This window comes from Alligator sinensis, unplaced genomic scaffold (genome assembly GCF_000455745.1).
Source record: "Alligator sinensis unplaced genomic scaffold, ASM45574v1 scaffold989_1, whole genome shotgun sequence".
Classification (NCBI taxonomy): domain Eukaryota; kingdom Metazoa; phylum Chordata; order Crocodylia; family Alligatoridae; genus Alligator; species Alligator sinensis.
The window spans coordinates 1,450,530-1,469,839 of record NW_005842266.1 but is presented as its reverse complement, the minus strand read 5'-3'; the positions used below and the strand labels follow the sequence as shown (position 1 = coordinate 1,469,839).

The 19,310-nt window shown below is 48.1% G+C and overlaps 1 protein-coding gene across 1 annotated transcript in view; it reads right to left on the bottom strand.

Annotated features, from left to right (window-relative positions):
* Window positions 1–120: 120 nt before the first annotated feature.
* Window positions 121–19,310, bottom strand: part of THEGL (theg spermatid protein like) — a 26,844-nt gene continuing 7,654 nt past the window's right edge. Inside the window, exons 4-9 of the mRNA XM_025209080.1 lie at window positions 16,501–16,629; window positions 10,861–10,998; window positions 7,139–7,259; window positions 3,665–3,796; window positions 2,816–2,991; window positions 121–2,066 (exon numbers count right to left, since the gene is read on the bottom strand). Of these exons, the coding sequence (XP_025064865.1) occupies window positions 1,952–2,066; window positions 2,816–2,991; window positions 3,665–3,796; window positions 7,139–7,259; window positions 10,861–10,940 (624 nt within the window). The 5' untranslated portion in view covers window positions 10,941–10,998; window positions 16,501–16,629 and the 3' untranslated portion in view covers window positions 121–1,951. The remainder of the gene's footprint in view (window positions 2,067–2,815; window positions 2,992–3,664; window positions 3,797–7,138; window positions 7,260–10,860; window positions 10,999–16,500; window positions 16,630–19,310) is intronic.

The following is a 19,310-nucleotide window of genomic DNA, read 5'->3' as shown; positions in this document are numbered from 1 at the left end:
TGTCTTGTCACAGTTGTATGAAAGCTAGATATCGGAGTACCTGGTTCTCACCACTACAGCCTTGCTTTTTCCATCCATGGCCCACAGCATTCACTATGACAGCTCAGTGGCTTTCTTCACTTTGAACCCACCCATCTTTAAAATAATCACTCTCCATCTCCAAAGACTGGAAGGACTGGAGTGTTGGTTCCTTCAGTTCCATATGCAAAAAACACGTAGAGATGTTTTTTTCTGTGTGTTAGCTTTAGGGTTAACTTTATCTTTACAGTCTTTTCTTCTGACCTGTTATATATATGTACTGGCTAGTCACAAAAATCTTTGTGAACAAATGGGCAGGCTGGCTTTTCCTCAGAAACAGAGACCAGGACTCTCTGAAGAGTCCCAAAGTTGGGGAGGGGGATGACCAAGTTCCTCTGCTCAGAGAAATCTGACAAAGGGGTAAGAGACCCTACAGGGAACCCAGGGTCAGAGAGGACCAAGGAAGGGCCCCCTCCACATCAGCCAAGGGGAAGGCATGGGGAAAATGACCAGCAGCCTCTTGATAGGAGCAACAGGCTTGATGGAAGTATCTGGCTCTGAGGAAGCTATTTGGAGAGGGAAGGAGCCTGGGCAGAGAGTGTGGCTGGGAGTGGCCCCTTGCTCTTGTTTAGAAGCTAGGACATCTATTAAGGTGGTAGACCACCTCCTTTCTGCTGCTCTGAGCCCATCTATGTCCCTTGTCAAAAATGGAAAGCAATTGTGTATGACCTTGCTGCTATCTCTTTTGTTTAGCTGAGTCCAATCCCGGCTGAGATGTGTCAATTAAGCTGATGACACTCATAAAGGCTCATGCACATTGTGTTAACCTGGCACTATGGCAAGAGCCTGTGTAAGCTTTCAGATGTCAGCCACAAGAATGGAGACTTAATGCTATGACAAAGCTGAAGGCCTCACTGCAACATAAACCTTCCTCTGGGGCACGCGGCAGTGGAATCCCAGCTATTCCCCACTGGCAGACAAAGCCATTCCTTCCCCATCTCAGAAAGGATGCAGACTGGCTGCCAGCATGAGTGCTGGATATTTATTCGCTTACAGTATACTGAATACCATCCCTTTCATGGGAGACTGAGTTGGTCATTACAGATCTGGGATGCTTTTCACATTACCACAGAGGGGGTGTCTACACAAGATGCTACATTCCTGTAGCAACGAGCTACTGAATTGTAGCTCATTGGTACGGTGACGTAGCATTGCCGGGCATGAACTTTGATGCCAACGTTACTGCACAGTAGCAGCTAAAAGTAACCATGCAGCAACAGGACAGCACAGTAACACCGGTTACTATGCAGTTATTTAGTACTTGCTTCAACAAATACTAAATGATGGCACAGTAACAACTACGCAGTCCACCACACATGTAGATGCACACATTGCGTTGCAAAGTACAGGAGCAGAGCTACTGTGCACACTACTCAAGTCCTGCTTCCCACCGCCACCCACACATTTAAAGCCCTCTTATTCTTAGACACCCTGCAGCAAATCTGATTTACCTGGAAACTCATTTGAAAAATGTCTGTTTGAATACACCAATGTACAAAATAACTAAACTGAATGAAGTCGTGAAAGTAGTGAATGAAGTGACAATGAGGCAGGTAGATCCAGAAACATTGCTCAGCAGGTGCAAGAAGAAAAGATGCTCCCTATAGAGGAACTTACCACAGCCCTAATAATGCAAAAAAGTTACTCTGATCTTATTTTGCACACAGTTTTATTGAGGATTGGGGAAGGATTTAAAAGCAGCAGTTGAGCTGCTAGAGGAGTTTTCCCTCGTTCTTGTTCACATACCCTCCTGCCAAGTCTACATTCTACCTACAGCCTATAATCAAACACACTGGGGAAGGGACCAACTTGTGGGAAAGCCACAAGTCTCTTAGGTGTTAAGGAAGGGTAGTGCCATGTGGAGTCCAAAGGTTCAGCGCCCAATGGGGCGGGCGAGCTCTAGAATTCGACTGGAACAAAATGCCTTCTTGGCAGACTCCTTTACTGTAAACGCATCTGGATTGAACTGAGCAATATTCATAGGGGGCCTGGAATGACGAAAAAACAGAGGAGGAGTCAAGTTAAAGGGATGAACTGGAGCTGAAAGATTTCTGGAAACTGCTGATTGTTTTAACAACTAGAGACTAGGTTCTGAAAATAGAGCTAAAACAATTATACCTTACGCTCCCAGGGGAACCTCACCAGACTGCATGTCTTATATTCTACACAAACCCTCAGTGGCCTCCCCTCATCTTCCAGCTGGGATTTCACAGTGGATGCTCTTGGGCATTCCCATGCTATTAAGCATTCATCATTATTGCAAAGTATACCTCAGAACATTCCCTCGTGTCCTGTGATGCATTGCCAGAGATTATTAAAACTCAACTACATTTGACAAAATAAAGAGACAGGGGGCATTGTAGGAAGCATTCACTTTTTTTTTCAAGGTTAACTAGTGTGCCAAAGTCACTCATTTCATGGTGGCTTCCCATGTTCTTCTTTATAGATCACACTTTCCATCTCAAAACACTTTTCAAATACACACACACACAACCCCCTTTTTCCAGTACAGAAATGAATGCACCTCTGAGATGGACTGGCAGCTGTTCAATAGTGCAACTAGCTATGGAGTTTCTACAGAATTGACTCAGATTTGATTTGACATGGTCCTAGAACCAGCCAATGAAGCACAGGAAAGATGGGCAAGACAAACTCTCTGAGCACATCTGCCACCACTGGACAGCCTGTCATTTCTTCCCTTCATGGCCCCTACAAGCCCTCCCAGGAGAGCACATACCTCTTGGAAGGCTTCGACAGCCCCACAGTCCTAGGAGTCGCAGCGGTGTGCTTAGCTGCTTTTGACACTGGCCATTCAGCATCCCGGACTGGCAGATACTTGGGAGACACCTGTTTCTCTTTTGCCAGTTCTGATGTTCTAGAGCTGGCCGTGGCTTGCTGAGCAGACTTGGACACCTGGGTGAAGAATCCAGAGAGCTCCCATAGGCTGCATCCCAGGAATGTCCGCATCTCCGTCATGGTGGAGTGAGCACACTGCTGTGCCCCTCAGCCAGCAATGTGCTGGACTGAGAATTTTGGGATGGCAAATGCAGCTGGGGCAGCAGCAAGGGCATGTGCTCATGGTGAGATGTGCCACTGGATGAAGCATGCTGCTCTAGCTGTTGTCCCCCAGGGGCTTTAAGGACAGCCTTGTGCAGAGCTAAGGGCAGGGATCCAGAGGTGAAAAGCTAGGGACTACAAGTAGGAGGATCTGTATGGTGGGCAGCTGTCCAGCTCTGCCCTCATCCAGCCAGTTCACTGGCTACCACACCCCAGAGACCTCTTGCCTGTCTGTTGTGCTCTCATGTATTGCCCATCCCCACATATCTGAACACTGTACATTATGCCCAGGGCAGCTCCAAGCTGGTCAAGGGGTGCACTCCTCCATGGACTTCTTGCCCAGATGCAGCTGGCCCCATGTGTACTAGATGGCAAGAATACCATGACACAGGAGCTTGTGTGCAATCTGTATGTGCTCAGTGTAGTTTGCAGTCCAAGGCAAAGTGAAGAGAGGAGGCCATTCAGAAGGAAGGGTGGCACATCTGAGAAGGCCATCACGTATCAAGGGAATGTTGCCATGGTGCCTTACCGGCCAGATGAGAGCTTCAGGATGGCCCCGATCATAGCACCATGAGTCCTTCCGAACCTGAGGCTGTGCAAGGTGCTTTATTCTTTGGGACACTCTAGCTGTCTTCGCAGTGTCTGTAACATGTGTTTCAGCCTATGGAGAGTGAGCAAGCCAGCACTCAGGCATGGGCGATAGAGTAAGGGGCCAACATTGGCAAACACAGGGTTTTCTTCAGCTGAGGCATCTACAAATGATCATTTGACGGCCTGAGGAGTCTGCAGGGCACCTGCAGCTCCCCTGGATTTGGGGTAATTGGTCTGATAATCAAGCAAATTTTCACTGAAGGGGCCTAGGCAGGGAGTTTGGTACCTAACTCCAAGGGCCCAGCACTAAAGGTAAAGGAAAGCCCAGAGCTTCCCTGAACCCTGCAGATAACATCATGAGAGACTCTCAGGGTACTCATGTGGTAGAGAAGTACAATTCAATGCACCTCGTGTTCCAGGAAGTCTTTAAAAATCCAACCCTGTGAGAACTGGATGCCATTTGGGGTTCTTTGGGTCACCTGGTCATCTCTGGGAAGCAGTAGAGGGGAGGAGGACACCGTGGAGCAACTGCACCATCAGGCAGGAGGAACTGCTGGCCATGGAAAGGAAGAACCAACAGCATTGTTCACTGTGGCATATTCACAGTGTTCAGCTGCAGGCTGCCCCAGAGCAGCAGGTCTGGGAGATGAACATAGAGGTGGGAAACAGAAGAGAAAAAGGGTGTTTTTGTATGTTGTGGGGTTGGAGGATGTACACTCCAGTCAGCTAACATGCTCAGCAGAAGACATCCAAGGAAATGTTGGGGACCTGAGGGTTAAACTGGAAAGGGAGAGGGGAGAGAGGGGGAATAGCAAACAGAGCACAGCATAGATAATGACGAGCTGTGTTGCCTCCGGACTGCAGCCAAAATTCCCAGAGCCTGGGAAAGTGCAGCAGCAGGCCCACAAGGCCTCAGGGGACCCCAGCACATCCCTGCGCTCTCTTACCATATGGCCCTACTGCAAGCCCTGACCCCAAGCTCATGCTCTGCCCTCACTGCCTGCCAGACCCTTCACCCAACAGCTCTAGTCCCCATGACCTAGGACCCTCACAGCTTTCAACCCCACATACTTCAGCCCAGCACTCCCTTTCCCCTGGCTCTGAATCCTTTGTCCTGCCCCTGTTCCTCAGCACCCAAGCTTTCCCAGCCTCCCCACAGGTTTCAGCAGGCTCCCAGCTGCAAGCACTGCTCCCATTCCTATGGCTGGGAGGGCTGCTTTTCCTCCCTGTAGGCCTGGGCCACAGGGTTGAGGAGGAAGGGGGCTGGGGGTTCGAGGTTGATGCACACACAAGGGGTATCTGAAGTGAGAGTATGGGGCATGCTGCTGAGAAGATTGCATTGACCCTGCTGACAGGGCAGTCAGCACAAATCCTGGCCAGCAGGGAGGGCAGTGCTCTTGGCACCCAGCAGCTCCATGGCTGTCAAGTTTCCTGAAGGCATTGCTGCCAAGGAGGGCCATAAAAGAGGACAAGGAGGTGGCTTTGGGGTGTGAGGGGAGCCTCTCCCAAGTGTGAGGGGCAGCCTGGAGAAAGCACAGGAAAACCTGTTCCAAAATTTAGCAAGGAGAATTTTACAAGACCAGCCAGAGATCAGCCCATTTTAGGCCATGAATATTTTAGTCATCTTTGTTTGTCATCCAAGTTATTTCTAGGAACACAGAGAGTAGGATCTCTCATCTAAGCCAAGCACTGTTTGTAGCAGGATGAGGTTGGGTGTATTATTATTAACACCCTCCTCTGGTCCTCCACTCGTGACTCCCTGGTCCCTTCCTCCCTCACTTGTCTGCCACACCTTTGCTGTTTCTGAAAAATGCTCAGAAGGCTGCCCAGAACCCCAGAGGACTCACGAGTCTAGGTCCTACCACTCTCTTCTTATTTTAACTCTCAATGCCTTAAAGGTTGTATTCATGGCCTCTGACTGTCCCTACAGAGCAATGTCAAGTGTCAATACTCCATCTTTTCAATGGGCTGTCAGCCCCAAGTCTAATCTCTTGCTTCTTCAGTCTGTTTTATCTTCAGGTCTTGTCTCTCTCAGGCACTGGGCCCTGGCCTGGTCTCCGATACTCTCAGGCGTGGGGTCTCTCACCCTGGTTCCTGCCTCCTCTAGCCAGATTTCAGGAAGCAACTGCATGGTATGCAAGACCCAGCCAGGGACAGCCATGAGATAAGGGAAAGCAGTGTCCTCCTTCCAGCATCTACTGCCAGCCCCCAAAGGACACAGGGGGTGAGCAAGAACAGACACAGGAAGAATGAACCCTGCCCAGCTGCTTCCTGGATCCCATCTGGTCCCCTGAGCTAAGAAGAGTGGCAGTGCAGCTCCCATATGTACCCTGGCCAGCCAAGGACAGCAGCAGCAGGGGGCAGGTCCTTCCATCCTGTACCCCCCTGTCCCACCCTCAGCATCCCCCACTGGCTCAGGGGCTCCAACCACACTGTGCCCCCATCCCACTTCATGGTCTAAGGGATGATGTGCCTCATCCCTTTATTAAAGCCTAGATCTGCCCCTGGACAAAAGGATACTTTTCTAAAAGAAAAATCAGGTGTGGTTGACAGCTCCCACAAGGCAGAAGCCTATGTATCAGAATGGGACTAATGCTTTTCTCATGACCATCATAAACTGTAAGGGTGAACAAGAGTGTTCTCCCTCTCTTAGGAGATAGAAGCCACAGATTTTCACCCTGGGATCCTGGCAGCAGAGGGAACCCTTCTACTCCCCTGTGCAGGGACAGACTCCCCCTCACATCATTCCAGTTACTACCTGAGCCTTTCCACTGTTTGCCACAGCCTAATGACTAGCCTGAAAGAAAGAGGTGCTCTAGAAAGCACCATAAACAACACAGGGAAATGCTAGTAGCCAGCTCCCCCTGCCATGGGCTCACAGATGTGGTCCTGGCTTACAAACTCCAAATCAGGTCTGAACTTCCTAGCAGTGCCGGAGGTGGAATTCCCACCTACCACTTGGCTCATTCTACTCACCCAGCTCGATTCAGCCTCCAATGCCACCTGTTTCTCTGGCTTGGTTCTTTATTTTTGGCTGCTTAGGCTGGTCTGTTTTCCACCCCTCCCCCAGCCCAGCTGTCTCCTGCCATGGCTGTGGCAAACAGTGAGAACATGCAGAAAGACTGACCTATCAAGGCTCCTCCATGTACCAAAAATAGCTGCCTTTTACATGGCTGCAGCCAGCATGACTCAACAGCCCTGACAAGACTGACACAACTTTCTTCATCTGGTTATTATTATATGAAGACCTTGTGCCACCTACTGAATTAGCAGAGCCACCAAGCTGTAAGACGCAGTGTGTACACTGTATGTGACTGCATCTGTGTCACAACAACCCCAGCTCACATGTTGCTAGAAGCAGGACCAGGCAGAAGTGCCATGTTCCCCCTCCCCAATCTGACACAGCCATTACCTCTCTGGCTTGAATGAAGTCTGGATGCATGGATTTTGGATGTGCAAGGTCTAGCACCCTCTGGGAAGCCTCACAGGTGAGCGCAGCTGGCGTCACAGGCCACTCTGGGGAATTGCGAGCCCTACAGGGAAACACAATCAGGCAACACAGCTACATCTTGAGGCTGTTTCCAGAGTCAGTCTCTTTGTCTGGTGCAAATGAGCCACCCTCTTGCGGTTACGGGAGAAGTTGTTTGCAAGGATTGTGGTGGCAGTGCCATAACAACAAGCCCTGAAGCTGGTCTGCACACCCATCATTTTACACCTGGTGTAAACAAAGTTGCATACTCAGGTCCTGTACATTAGGGAGTGGATCCAAGCCTCGCCAGGGGATGGTTGCCGGAGGGAGCCATTGCCTAATGCAAAGCATGGCTGCAGTATGCAAGGCCAGCCCCACCACACCTCACCTCACCCAACAAGAACTAGGAGGGAAGGGCAGTTGGTGTTAGGGTAGTGTAGCCACAGGATAGGGAGGGGATCCCACCTCCCAGCCCCCTGCTGTCAGCTGCCTCCCTACTGGCAGGGAGGAATGCCACTCCAGAGCAGAAGTTCCACCCTGCCCACATGGGGGCAGAGGATTGGCTGCAGCTGGCCTTGTGGGCTCTGAGCTGAGTGGCTAGCCTAGGAGTGAGGCTCCAGGGAGGTCACACCTGTTAGCAGAAAGCACATGGTGCTTTTTCTGGAGGGAGCAGGGAAATGCAGCCTGGACCAGGGGCTGGGGTTCACCCCAGGGAGCCGACTCGGGGTACAGACATAGCCTCCGCCCAGCCTGAGGACCATGGGTTGGACACCAGGAAGCACTGCAGAGACCTGGGTTCACCTCCCAGCTCAGACCATGCCCAAATACCAGTTGCCTTGGGGAGAGGCCGGGTGGGGCTAGGGGCTGTTTGAGCTCTGAATGGTTGAGAGCAGTGGAAGCCAAATATTTGAGTGTCTTGCCACAAATTAGCCTTGCACCCTCCCCGCATGCCCCTCTGATCCCCTGCTGCTCTGTTGTCTGCTCCCTCCTCTGTGCTACTTATGCAATCTCCTGATGTGCTTTCTGTGCCTGCCCTATCTGCTATTGTGCTGCCTGTCTCCTCCCTGATCTGCTACATGCCATACACAGAGGACACCCATGTCACTTTTGGCACTCATGCAACAGGTTGGCCACCCCTGGACTAGAGAGTATTAATCTTAATTGCTGGGTGTCAGAGACCCAGTGCACTACTGAATGACAGGGGTGTATGTTTGACTCCCTACAGGGGTCTTTGAACAATCCCATGTATTAACTGAGGTCCTGTCTGTGCCTGGATACAATCACTGGCATGAGATCTGAGTGCAACATTTATTTTTGGGGTTAACTCCTGCTTCCCTCAAGGCTCTGGGAGAGAACCTACCAGCTATGGGAGGCAGACATGAGACTTGGTCTTTGAGATCCACATACCACACTCAGGCTGCATCATTCCTGTGAAATAAAACTAGCCCAGATGACAGAATAGGGAAGCAAAGTTATGGACTATTTGTTACTGAAGCTGCTAAACCTTCCGTCATTTCACACACACACACACATTTCAAAGCCATCAGCCTGCAGCAGGAGCATGGTATAGTTCACTTGGAGAAGGTTCAGGTACTTTGGTACATTATTCCAGTGGAAGCTGGAACACATGAAATAAGGGAATTAAGAGGTGACCCCCACAAGGTACACAGAGTGATTACCAGAGTGAAATCCAAAGAAAGAGCCATGGAACTAAAAGGAAGTGCTCAGATGATAAGGGGAAGATCTGTTGCCTCATGCTCATCCTTTACCCTGTGCAACTTCTAGGAGGGGAAGCCTTTCTGTTACGGGCTGGCAACCACATAACAGAGCACCAAGCACATGTGGAGTCACACAGTCCAAGCACGCATATGCAGGGAGTGACTGTAGATTTCACAGCTATTAAACTATGGTCCAGCAGCAAAGCCAGGGAGAAAAACATGTCCAAAGAAGTCAGAGTTCATTCCCCAGTTCAAGTTTCAGGATAAATGACTAGGAAAACTTTTTAGCAGAAGGCAGGAGAGAGAAGCATTTTCATACAGTGAAGAAGCAAAAGTAAAAGCTGCTAAGAAAGGGAACACATCTTCCAATACTGGGTTAAATAAATGCATTGCATTTCTTCAGACTTAAGGCTCAGATTTTCAAAGTTAGGTTCCCAAATCATAGAATCATAGAATTATAGAAAATGAGGGTTGGAAGGGGCCTCAGGAGGTCACCTAGTCCAGCCCCCTGCTCAAAGCAGGACCATCCCCAACTAGATCATCCCCACCAAGCTTTTGGCTATCTGGGTCTTAAAAACCTACAAGGATGGAGAGTCTACAACTTCTCTGGGTAATCCATGAAATCCCATGGGTCTTCAGTAGAATTCAGGCACCTACTTCCTCTGAATCCTGTGAAAATCCCATGTAAAGGTTCACTCAGTGCTCTGCCTGGTGCTGCAAACTTATTGATCCATTGTGTGGCTGGTGAACTGCCATCTGCTTTCGACTGCACACAACCAGTATGACTTGCACCTGTTTCCTTTTGAAACCACAGTGCAGATGGCCTTTCTTTTTGTGCCCAGCAGATGGTTTGCAGTTTGACCTTTCCATCTTTCTGTAGGAAAGACTTGTTAAGCCTGGCAGTCCTGCACTTTGCAGGGGAAATCCTTCAGAGGCTTCCTTTCAGCACAAAAGGCCAGCTCCAGGGAGAGCCTTTTCAATTAGAACTGCAAGTTCAAACTTGACCCAGCGTTTCATCTACTCTTGCCATTAAATATGTAAGTGCTGATGGGAAATCGTTGTCTCACATATTCATATTTCTTATTCATTCCAAATAAGCCATGTATTTTGCACTGAAAAAATTCCTTTATGTGAGGTTCTGCTGTTGGGGAGGGGGTTCTCATGCCAGAGGCATAACTAGCCTGGGGCAGTCCTTCCTCCCCCTTCCCCTGTATCTTCTGCCTCTGGAGGCTTCTGCAGTGGGCAGCATGCAGAAGCAGCAGCTGAAGTTTGCTGCTGCTGAACAGAGATGTTGCCTCCTTTTTTTTTGCTGCAGGCACCTGTCAGGTGGGCAAAAAACCTCCTGATTTTGGCAGCAAAAAACTGGGGTGAAATCTCCAACCACCAGCAGTGAACTTCACTGCTGCTCCAGAACTACTTTTCCCAGAATGCCCTGTGTTCTGTGACACACTGCTGCACTGGCATTGCTTGCTGGAACTAGAAAGTACAGGTGGAACTGCGGACTAGAAGGTGAGGCACCCCTCCCCAGTCCATTCTGGCACCCCCGCCCCCTTTACCCAGCAGCCAGGACATGTGCCCCACTCTCCTATTTATCCTTATGTTATTGGCCCATCCCTTGAATGGGGAGAGCCAAATGCAGATTTTCACATTTCACATCCCATCCAGAGTCACATCTGTTTGCATGGCATAATAATGTCAGCAGAGTGTCTGATGGATGCTTGGCTTCTTTTAATGTAATTTGGCTACTGGAAAGAAAGAGCAGAGCCTACCCTGTGAGACCTACCAGCTTTTCACAGGCCACCAGCAGGGGTTACACAGACCCCTCTTCAAGAACCAATTTTCTTTTACTAGTTTTGTCCCTTATTCTTCTGGCACTTACTGTTTTAGAGCAATGCTACTGCTGAAAACTCACTTAACCTACTTAGTATGAATGACCTGGAGTTTTACCTTTTCTGCAGGTAAGCCAGCTGAAATTTTTTAGGTTCTGCTAACTTCAGTATCCGATCAGATGGAAACCCAAGATTCATTAGGGGTGGGCGCTCCCATATCTCTGATTCCCGACCACAGCTGTACAGGAAAAGGGGCCTGTGAGAATACCATGAAAGCATTAATGATGAGATGCAGCATGAGTACAATCGCCACTGAAATGGTGACAATAGGCATGGTCAGATAACACCCCTCCCCCCCCACATACACACAAAGGGAACAGTCCACATTTGTGAACACAAACTGGGTTAACTATACAACCAGTGGGTATTTGCACATGCGGATTACCTGACCTGAGTCCACAAGCACTTACTGGCCTATATAAAGAGTTTTGTGGACACAGTGTGCATATGTGTATCTAAATAAGCGCAACACTGCATCTAGCATAGAAAATGCCATCCTTTCCCTGGACAATTTGAAGAAACTGTTTTGCAACACAAACCTTATGGTACCTATGTTGTTTATTTGTGGAGCCTGCTAATTAGAATCCTCTTGGTTATAATTCTTCAATTACATTTGGCACTACTATCGTGCCTTTCATTTTAGGATCTCAAAAGCACTTTACAAACATGAATTGACGCAGGTCACCCTTGGCAGCTGAGTAAATGCAAGATCCCAACTCACACTACAGGTGGGGAAAATTAAATGTAGAAAGAGTTGCCAGAGTCACGTAATATTTACTGACAGAGATGTAATTAGACAGATTCCCAAAGCCTTTCTCCATCCCCTCCAGTGATTCACACTCCACACACTCTACCCATTTAGGTTTATTTTACATAAACAGCTTGTTTTCTGTATGCAAATGAACACTTTGTATTAATTAGACAAGGAAGTCTGCCACTGGAATGTACTATCATGACTTCCCCAATGCTTATTCTGGTTACTGAGCATCATATGTGTTTGCTTCCATTCTGGTAGCTAATATGGCTCCTTAGGGGCTCTTAGCTTTTTGGAGTTGCTATAGGACAAAGGCTTGCATACTTGTACTTACAGAGGGTGGCACCACCCTCCTCCCACAAGCATGAACTCCATTACTGAATGTCCAGGTTGTCTCTTGGCCTTGGCCATTTTCCAGTGGAACCAGAAGCTATGAAGGAAGGAGCACCTGTTGTTTTTTTCTGATCAACGCTGAAGAGTTATTGCCACTCATTTCCTCCATAATAATACTTGCAGATCATAATCATTCATCTACACCTTAAAGTGGGCATTTTAGGCTTGCCTAAAGTTTTGGATCAAACCTCCATTTGAAGAAGATGCAAGTAACACTGCCTCATGCTAATGCATGTAAGGACCTGTCTTCCAACTGCAGACCAGCAATGTCAGTTTGGTTGTGGTAAGCTAATTGTTTGCCTCCCAACTACATTCCTTGGACCAACATGTGCTCTCATTTTCATGCCCTCATTTGGATAACTGGCTCCCATCCAGATCATCACTCATGATATAGTATGCCAATGAAAGGCTCTGCAGTCAACTGTTTACTCATATTGCATTACAGTCTCCTTGCATGTGAAAGAAGGCTGTGAGTGGAACCTAGGGGTAGTTCGCACAGGGCTGATTATTTGTTGAAGGATGTCTATCTAGCTCCTTGTCTTCTCCTCAGAAGCCAAAAGGAATCCCAGGATCTTTTTGCTCAACAGCTTTCTCTCTTTCTCAGTGAGCAAGGATGAGCCCACCAGACAGATGTTTTATAAACGCAGACCTGTGAGCAGACATGGACGCAGGCATGGGTGAACTGGGCGGTCACCCAGGGCCCAGACAGAAAGGGGGCCCGAAAATGGTAATTTTTTTTCCGTTATCCAATTATTATTATCATTATCTCTGGCAAAGGGGGGACCTGATACTAAAAGTTCCCCCGGGGCCACCAGGAGTCTAGGTACAGCGCTGCCTGTGAGGGTCTTTACACTCTGCTCATGCCTGGAAAAACTGTCAGAAAAACATTCCCCAAAAAATTCATTGTTTTGTTAGTTTTGTTCTCATTGCTGTTGCTAAACTTTAAAATGCAGACAGTATTTTTCACTGGAATTTCAGAACTCTGAGTGTGACAGTGCCCCTGCTGGGACTTAAAGACAGAGGATCCTGGCTAGAAGGGCTTGCTCCTCCACTCAGCGACAGACCGATCATCATATTTGGGATCAAGAAGGAATTTTACCCCATGGCCAGATTGGTATGGACTGTGGCTTGGGAGCCAGGGGGAGTTGCCTTCCTCTCTAGTGGGTGCAGGGCCCACTACCTCAGATCTTTTGAGTATATATTAACAACATTTTATAAAAGCAGGACACTGGCTGCTGTGGTTCCCCTGCTTTACCTGTGGCAGGTTGAGGTGTTGTGTTGTGTCAAGGTCAATGGTAGTTTTATGAAGCGTTTAGATTATGAGTTGTATAGAATGATTTAGATGGAACGATCCTGCCTCAGGCAGGGGGGTGGACTAGAGTAGATATCCTCTGGAGGTACCTTCCAGCCCTACTTCACTATAATTTTTATAACTTCTATGAACTGCAACAATCCTGCCCTGCCCTGTGTAGGACAGCCTGCCAAAGCCCTATCCAGACATGGCAAAGGTTTTCTCAAGGCAGACCACCTGGACTCCTGGTTGGAAGAGGCCTGTCAAGACCTCCAGGCTAAGAGAATCTCTTTGCCCTTTGTCTACTGCCCTCAAGACCCAGGCAAGACTCCACGGGACAGTGAGGTAGTATCAGGGTTAATGATAATGAACATTCATAGCACACCCTAAGGACACACATGCATACAGATCCAATGCAGCAGGACTATCCTGTTGACTGCTCATCTTTCTCTCCACAAGCAGTTCTCAAACCTCCTCCAGGCAACATCCTACCTATGGTAGGGGATAATTTTATGTGACCCCCATATATACTATTACTGCTCTTCCTGTGCCCAGGATTTACAGGGAGCAGGGATTTACCATACCTCAGCTTTCAGTGGATACTGTCCTTGTGCTCACACGGTGAGAGCTAACCTGCGGCATTTTGCTCCTGAACAAAACATGGCTAAATAGCAATCCTACGGGGTTTACTGAGGGCACAGTGGCAGTTTACTGGTGATAAGCAGCAGAGGTACCCTGATCCCAGTTAATGGGGGAGTCAGGGAATCTGGGAACTTTCTAAGGTGAGTGACCTCACTCATGACATCAGGACCTTTGCTTGAGATCACAAACTCTCAGCTGGGAACTGCTGTTCTGCAAATATATACCTGCACCATAGACCTTTAGCAGCAACGTGCAACAGCAAGTGTATAACTAAATGCCTTAGCACCCTGTTCTAATTCTGGGTTCCAGGATCTCTGCCAACTCTGAGGATGTTTAATTTTAAACACAGACCAGGCTGTGTACTCTACGGCCTGCATCCATCTTCGGGCCCACCCAGAATCTTCCATCCACATTTGGCTGACTCGGGCTTGGAATCTGATCCAGACTTGGGCCTGTGCAGCATAGACCTAGCTCTGCTCTTTAGTCAAACTCACACGTCATCTCTTTCCACTGCATTTTCTTCGATTCATAGATCATTCAGTTTCCCTCACTGCAGCCTGAGGGTTTTCACTGTAGGCTAAGTCATCATAACATGGCTATCCCAGCATACTGACCAGGATCTCATGTGCTGGGCAGCAGCCCTTCAACCTGGGGTCTCACCCAGAGAGAGGGCTTCACTCTGATGAAGGACAGAGTGCTTAAACGTGGGACTTCCTCCTTCTCACACTTGACAGTGTGCCCCCAACAAATAAACAGTGGCTTTTATCCTGGGGAGGCATCTTTCGCCAGTTCAGCTTGCAGAAACTTTAGAGGGTCTTCACCTTCCTCTGCAGCAAGGCATGGTGCTCATTTGCATGGGCTCTCTGGATATATTGCACCAAATTAACTCCTGGCCATTGCAGGGGCCTGAGGCATTACTGATGCCCAAGGCTCTCCTGTTCTCCACCTCTGGCACACAACAGTCCAGTTTCCTGAGGTCTCAAATCCTAAAGGGCCTGGACACACAACACCTTAGCAATGGAGTAACTTTCATTGTTCTTGTACTTCATTTTAAGTTACACCAGTCCTGCAGAGAGGACCAGCTCTCTGGGTTAGCTGCAAGCCATAGACACTACAACAGTTCTTCACCACTAGATGGCAGGGGAACCACTAATAGCTAAGGGGTCTACCTAAATCGTGGGGGGGACTTACCTATTTTCGTGGGTTCATTGCAATGTAAAGTTCTCATCCCATGGTCATTTTGTGGCATCCCTGCCCCAGCGGAGGAGGATGGATGAGGGGGCAGCAGCCATTTTGACTGCTGCCCTTTGTGCCACCTGCCAGCCGGTGCCATCCCCTCCCAGCATCAGGGATCACTGGCATTTAAGCATTTTATTTTTATTAAGGTTTTTTGGGGGGGTTGCTGTTGATTTCACAGGTTTTGCAGAGAATCCTAAATTAAGTAGGTCCCTACTAATAGCCTGTTTGCCTATAGCAAGCTGCTAACCTGGGATGGGAGCGGACACATACCTACTCCAATGTAACTTGCACTGGATTTTCCTGCGGTAACTTGGAGCCTAGGGTAACCATCCAGAGCCACGTATATTACCGATACCACCTCCAGCACTGAATGCCACACAACACACAGCCTTCTGCTCCAAAGCTACAAATCACTCAAGATAAAGGATGATTTCCGTAGCTGTTTGGGTTACCAATTCTTGTGTTCTCTGTATTGACTGGTCACTCAAGAGCCAGATATACCACACCAAAACACTGGGGTAGGCATGATATATCCCAGCATGTACACCCACAGTTATGTGTACGTGCACACTTTTGCACTCCTATATATCTATATATGTTGGACGCTCCTATTTCCAAGCATAAAGAATGTCACTTTGAAACAATATAAGCCAAGTGCACAAGGAAATGTACTGCTGTGCTTGGAAACTGCGATCAAATCTGGCAGTAGAATGCACCCAGTATTAAACCTGGAATTCTAATGAGACAAAGGACTTTTCCAGCAACAACAGCTGCCTGGTCCGTGAGTCACACCTTTCTGGCAGCCCATCAGCTACAGCTCACTTCGACTCAGTTCTGCTGCTGCCTGCCAGTTTTCAGACTGAGCTTAAAAATAACATTTAACTACAATTTTTAACTTTCTCAAGATTCCCCTTTTGGAAATCAACCTGTTCCAAGGATTGCAAACAAAAATATGTTCCATATGAGACCCAATTATGAAGCACCAATATTTTTAAATGTGATGAGTGAGGCCAGGTGGTCAACAGTGGGAAACAACATTATGGTTAGAGGCATTATTAATAATAATAGCAGCAATGGATAATAATGCTTTGCATTGCTAATGCACCTTTTCACCCAGCAAACTTGCAGAGACCCTGACATCACAGAACTGCCCTCTCACCAGGCGCTTTCCTAAGCTGATCTCAGATGGAAGCTGTTCATTGAGGTTTGTGATTGGAGTGGAAAATTGCAGAAGCCTGTGCCACAGCATGGGTTCATCTTTGCGCAGCTGCTGCACCTTTATTTGTGTTAAATAACATGTAATGAACTGACCACAAGCTGTCTCATTGACCAGGGTTGGTTTTCAAACAGAAGAAAGAGCCCGCCTGAATATGACCAACCTGCGCTGGAGTTTTCCATCAAAATTCTTCTTGGGTTTGGCCAGAGCTGTAAGTCTTGGAGATGGACGAGTAGCCAAAGCACTCAAGGAGAGGGGCCAGATTGTCTCCTGGTTTCCCCAGTCTAGCCTACTGTTAAAAGCAGGGAACAAAAAAGGGTACAGAGCACAAAGTTAGATGGTCTCTAAGCTGGGACTGGCAACTCCCCATTGATGCTCCTCCAAACAGAGAGAGCAACCAAAGAGCAAGATGTACTCATGCATCTCACATCACTGCCTTATCCTAGGGACTGAAGTCTGAAACCCCATCCCAAAATCTGCCCATGACCAGCCTCAGGGGGGACTATCTTCTGTCTCCTGGTGTTTATGCATGCTTTTAGCAGATGGGACACAAACATCTGCCCCTTGCCATCTTCCTAACCAACCGAACTGGGCAGGGGAGCAGGGGCTGGCCTACATAAACAAGAGCTGCAAAATGTATAACCAGCCCAGCAGTCCTCTAACAGCCACTGCTACAGAGCTGGTAAGTAATCCTGATCACAGGCAGGGCTAGATTGAGGTTTAGGCACTTTGAGCTAAAGGCCTGGCGTCATTTTAATCTGACCTTGACCACAGCTGCTGTGGTTGACTCTTAATCTATTCACCACACAGTGGTATAAGGAAAGCCATGCTCTGCTCTCTTCCCCAGTCAGGGGGTGAAGTCCGCTCACCATCATGGGAAAAACACAGTTGAGTTTTGGCAGAGTATTGGCAAGATAAAAACAGAGCAAAAACCTCTGGACTGGACTGTAGGGGGCGGATTACCATCACCCAGGAATCTGTTCTATGCTCTTGGCCAGGGGAGTTTTTCTTTATTGTTCTATTAAAGGTGCAATCTTCTTGTAAACTGAGAGGATTTGGGATCAGGGAATCTGAGTCCAGGCTGGCGTCTCTCCTTGTAAGTAGGAAATAATGTTCTGGTTTTGATTCTGGCTTGGGGAACCTCTGCTCCTTATTACTTTGGAACCCAGGAGTTAATAGGCTGGGTCAGGTCAGAGCCCCATCACATCCAGCATCTTAACTTTAGTATCAGCACAGAGAGGGGTCACCCTGCTGGCAGGCTGACGTGGGGTCAGTCAGTTGGGAAGAGACTGGCTGAACTCCTGAAGCACAAAAGTTAACACTACCCAGATTTCTCTGTCCTCGTTACCACCCAGATTTCTCTATCCCTGTCAGTTATGCTAATACTGGATCTCCTTGTTATCCACATGGATACCACAACCCTTCCAAAATGTTCTTAAGTTCTTGATCCCAACAGCTTCCCATGGCAACAAGTGTCACAATTTAATCAAGCATTAGGAGAAAAGCATTTCCCCTGATAGGTGTTGAATTTCCAACCTTTTCATTTCATTAAATTCTCCTTTGTCCTTATATTATTGGGCTGGTTTTTTTCCTGTTAATTGTTAAAACGATGATACCGGTAGTCCGTTTTACAAGATAATGCTACGCCTAAAGGGCCCCAGGACCACGTTCTGCTATGTGTTGAAGCCCGCCCAGGCGCTTTGTTTATCATCATCATTAACAACAACAACATGCTTAAATGAACAGCAATTCCCTGGTCTTCTCAGCAGGGTCATGTTTGTTGTTCGGAGGCTCTGATCTAATAACGAGATTCCAGTCTTACAAACTCCAACAAAATGGGTATGCAGCACTGCATACGCACTTCTGCTCTTTGGGGTGCTGCAGGGGGCCATGCCACATAAACCACAGGCAATGGTGGGGAAGGAGTTAGCACATACACTGTTAGGCCCAATATCTGTGATTACAGCTAAGGGAGGCTCCTCTGCTGGAACTTGCAATTCTGCTGTTCATTCCATGATTTCAGTAGGACTGGGATTGGCAGTGGCATTGCAAGGGAGAGCATTTCCAGGTACCTTCACTGCTCAGAATTGCCTCAGTGGGTGCATCTACATGAGGCATTTACTGCACATTAGCGCAATAATACTGTGCAGTAGTGTGGTGATTAAAAACTGTGCTAATAGCCTGCTGTGCAGTGTTATTAGGCTAATGCACAGTAAGCATCACAAAATAATAATGCGCTGGTGCTACTGCAGAGTAAGTCTAGTTACTGTGCATTTAGTTAGTACTTCATTAAGCAAGTAGTGAATTAAATGAGAAGTAACAAAGATACATTCATGAATGTGTAGACATGCCCAGTGGGAGGAAATGCCCTACCTAAGGTGGAGGTGCTTCACAGAAGTGTCAAATTCACTAGACCAATGTGGGGCACTGTACTTGTTCCACTGATGGGCTCAGGCAGTTTCATAGATTTCATAGACATTAGGGCTGGAAGGGACCTCGGAAGATCATCGAGTCCAGCCCCCTGCCCAAAGGGCAGGAAGTCAGCTGGGGTCATAGGATCCCAGCAAGATAAGCATCCAGTTTCATCTTGAAGGTGTTCAATTAAGGTGCTTGAATCACCTCAGGTGGCAGGTTGTTCCAGACCTTGGGGGCTCGGACAGTAAAGAAGTTCTTCCTTATGTCCAGCCTGAAACGATCTTGAAGTAGTTTGTGACCATTCGACCTCGTCATCCCTTGGGGCGCTCTGGTGAACAAACGTTCCCCCAGATACTGGTGGTCACCCCTGATAAACTTGTAGGTGGCCATCAGATCACCCCTGAGCCTGCGCTTTTCCAGGCTAAAGAGCCCCAGGGCTCTCAGCCTGTCATCGTAGGGTCTGCTTCCCTGACCTCTGATCATGCGCGTGGCTCTTCTCTGGACTCTCTCAAGCTTCTCCACATCCTTTTTGAATTGTGGAGCCCAAAACTGGAAGCA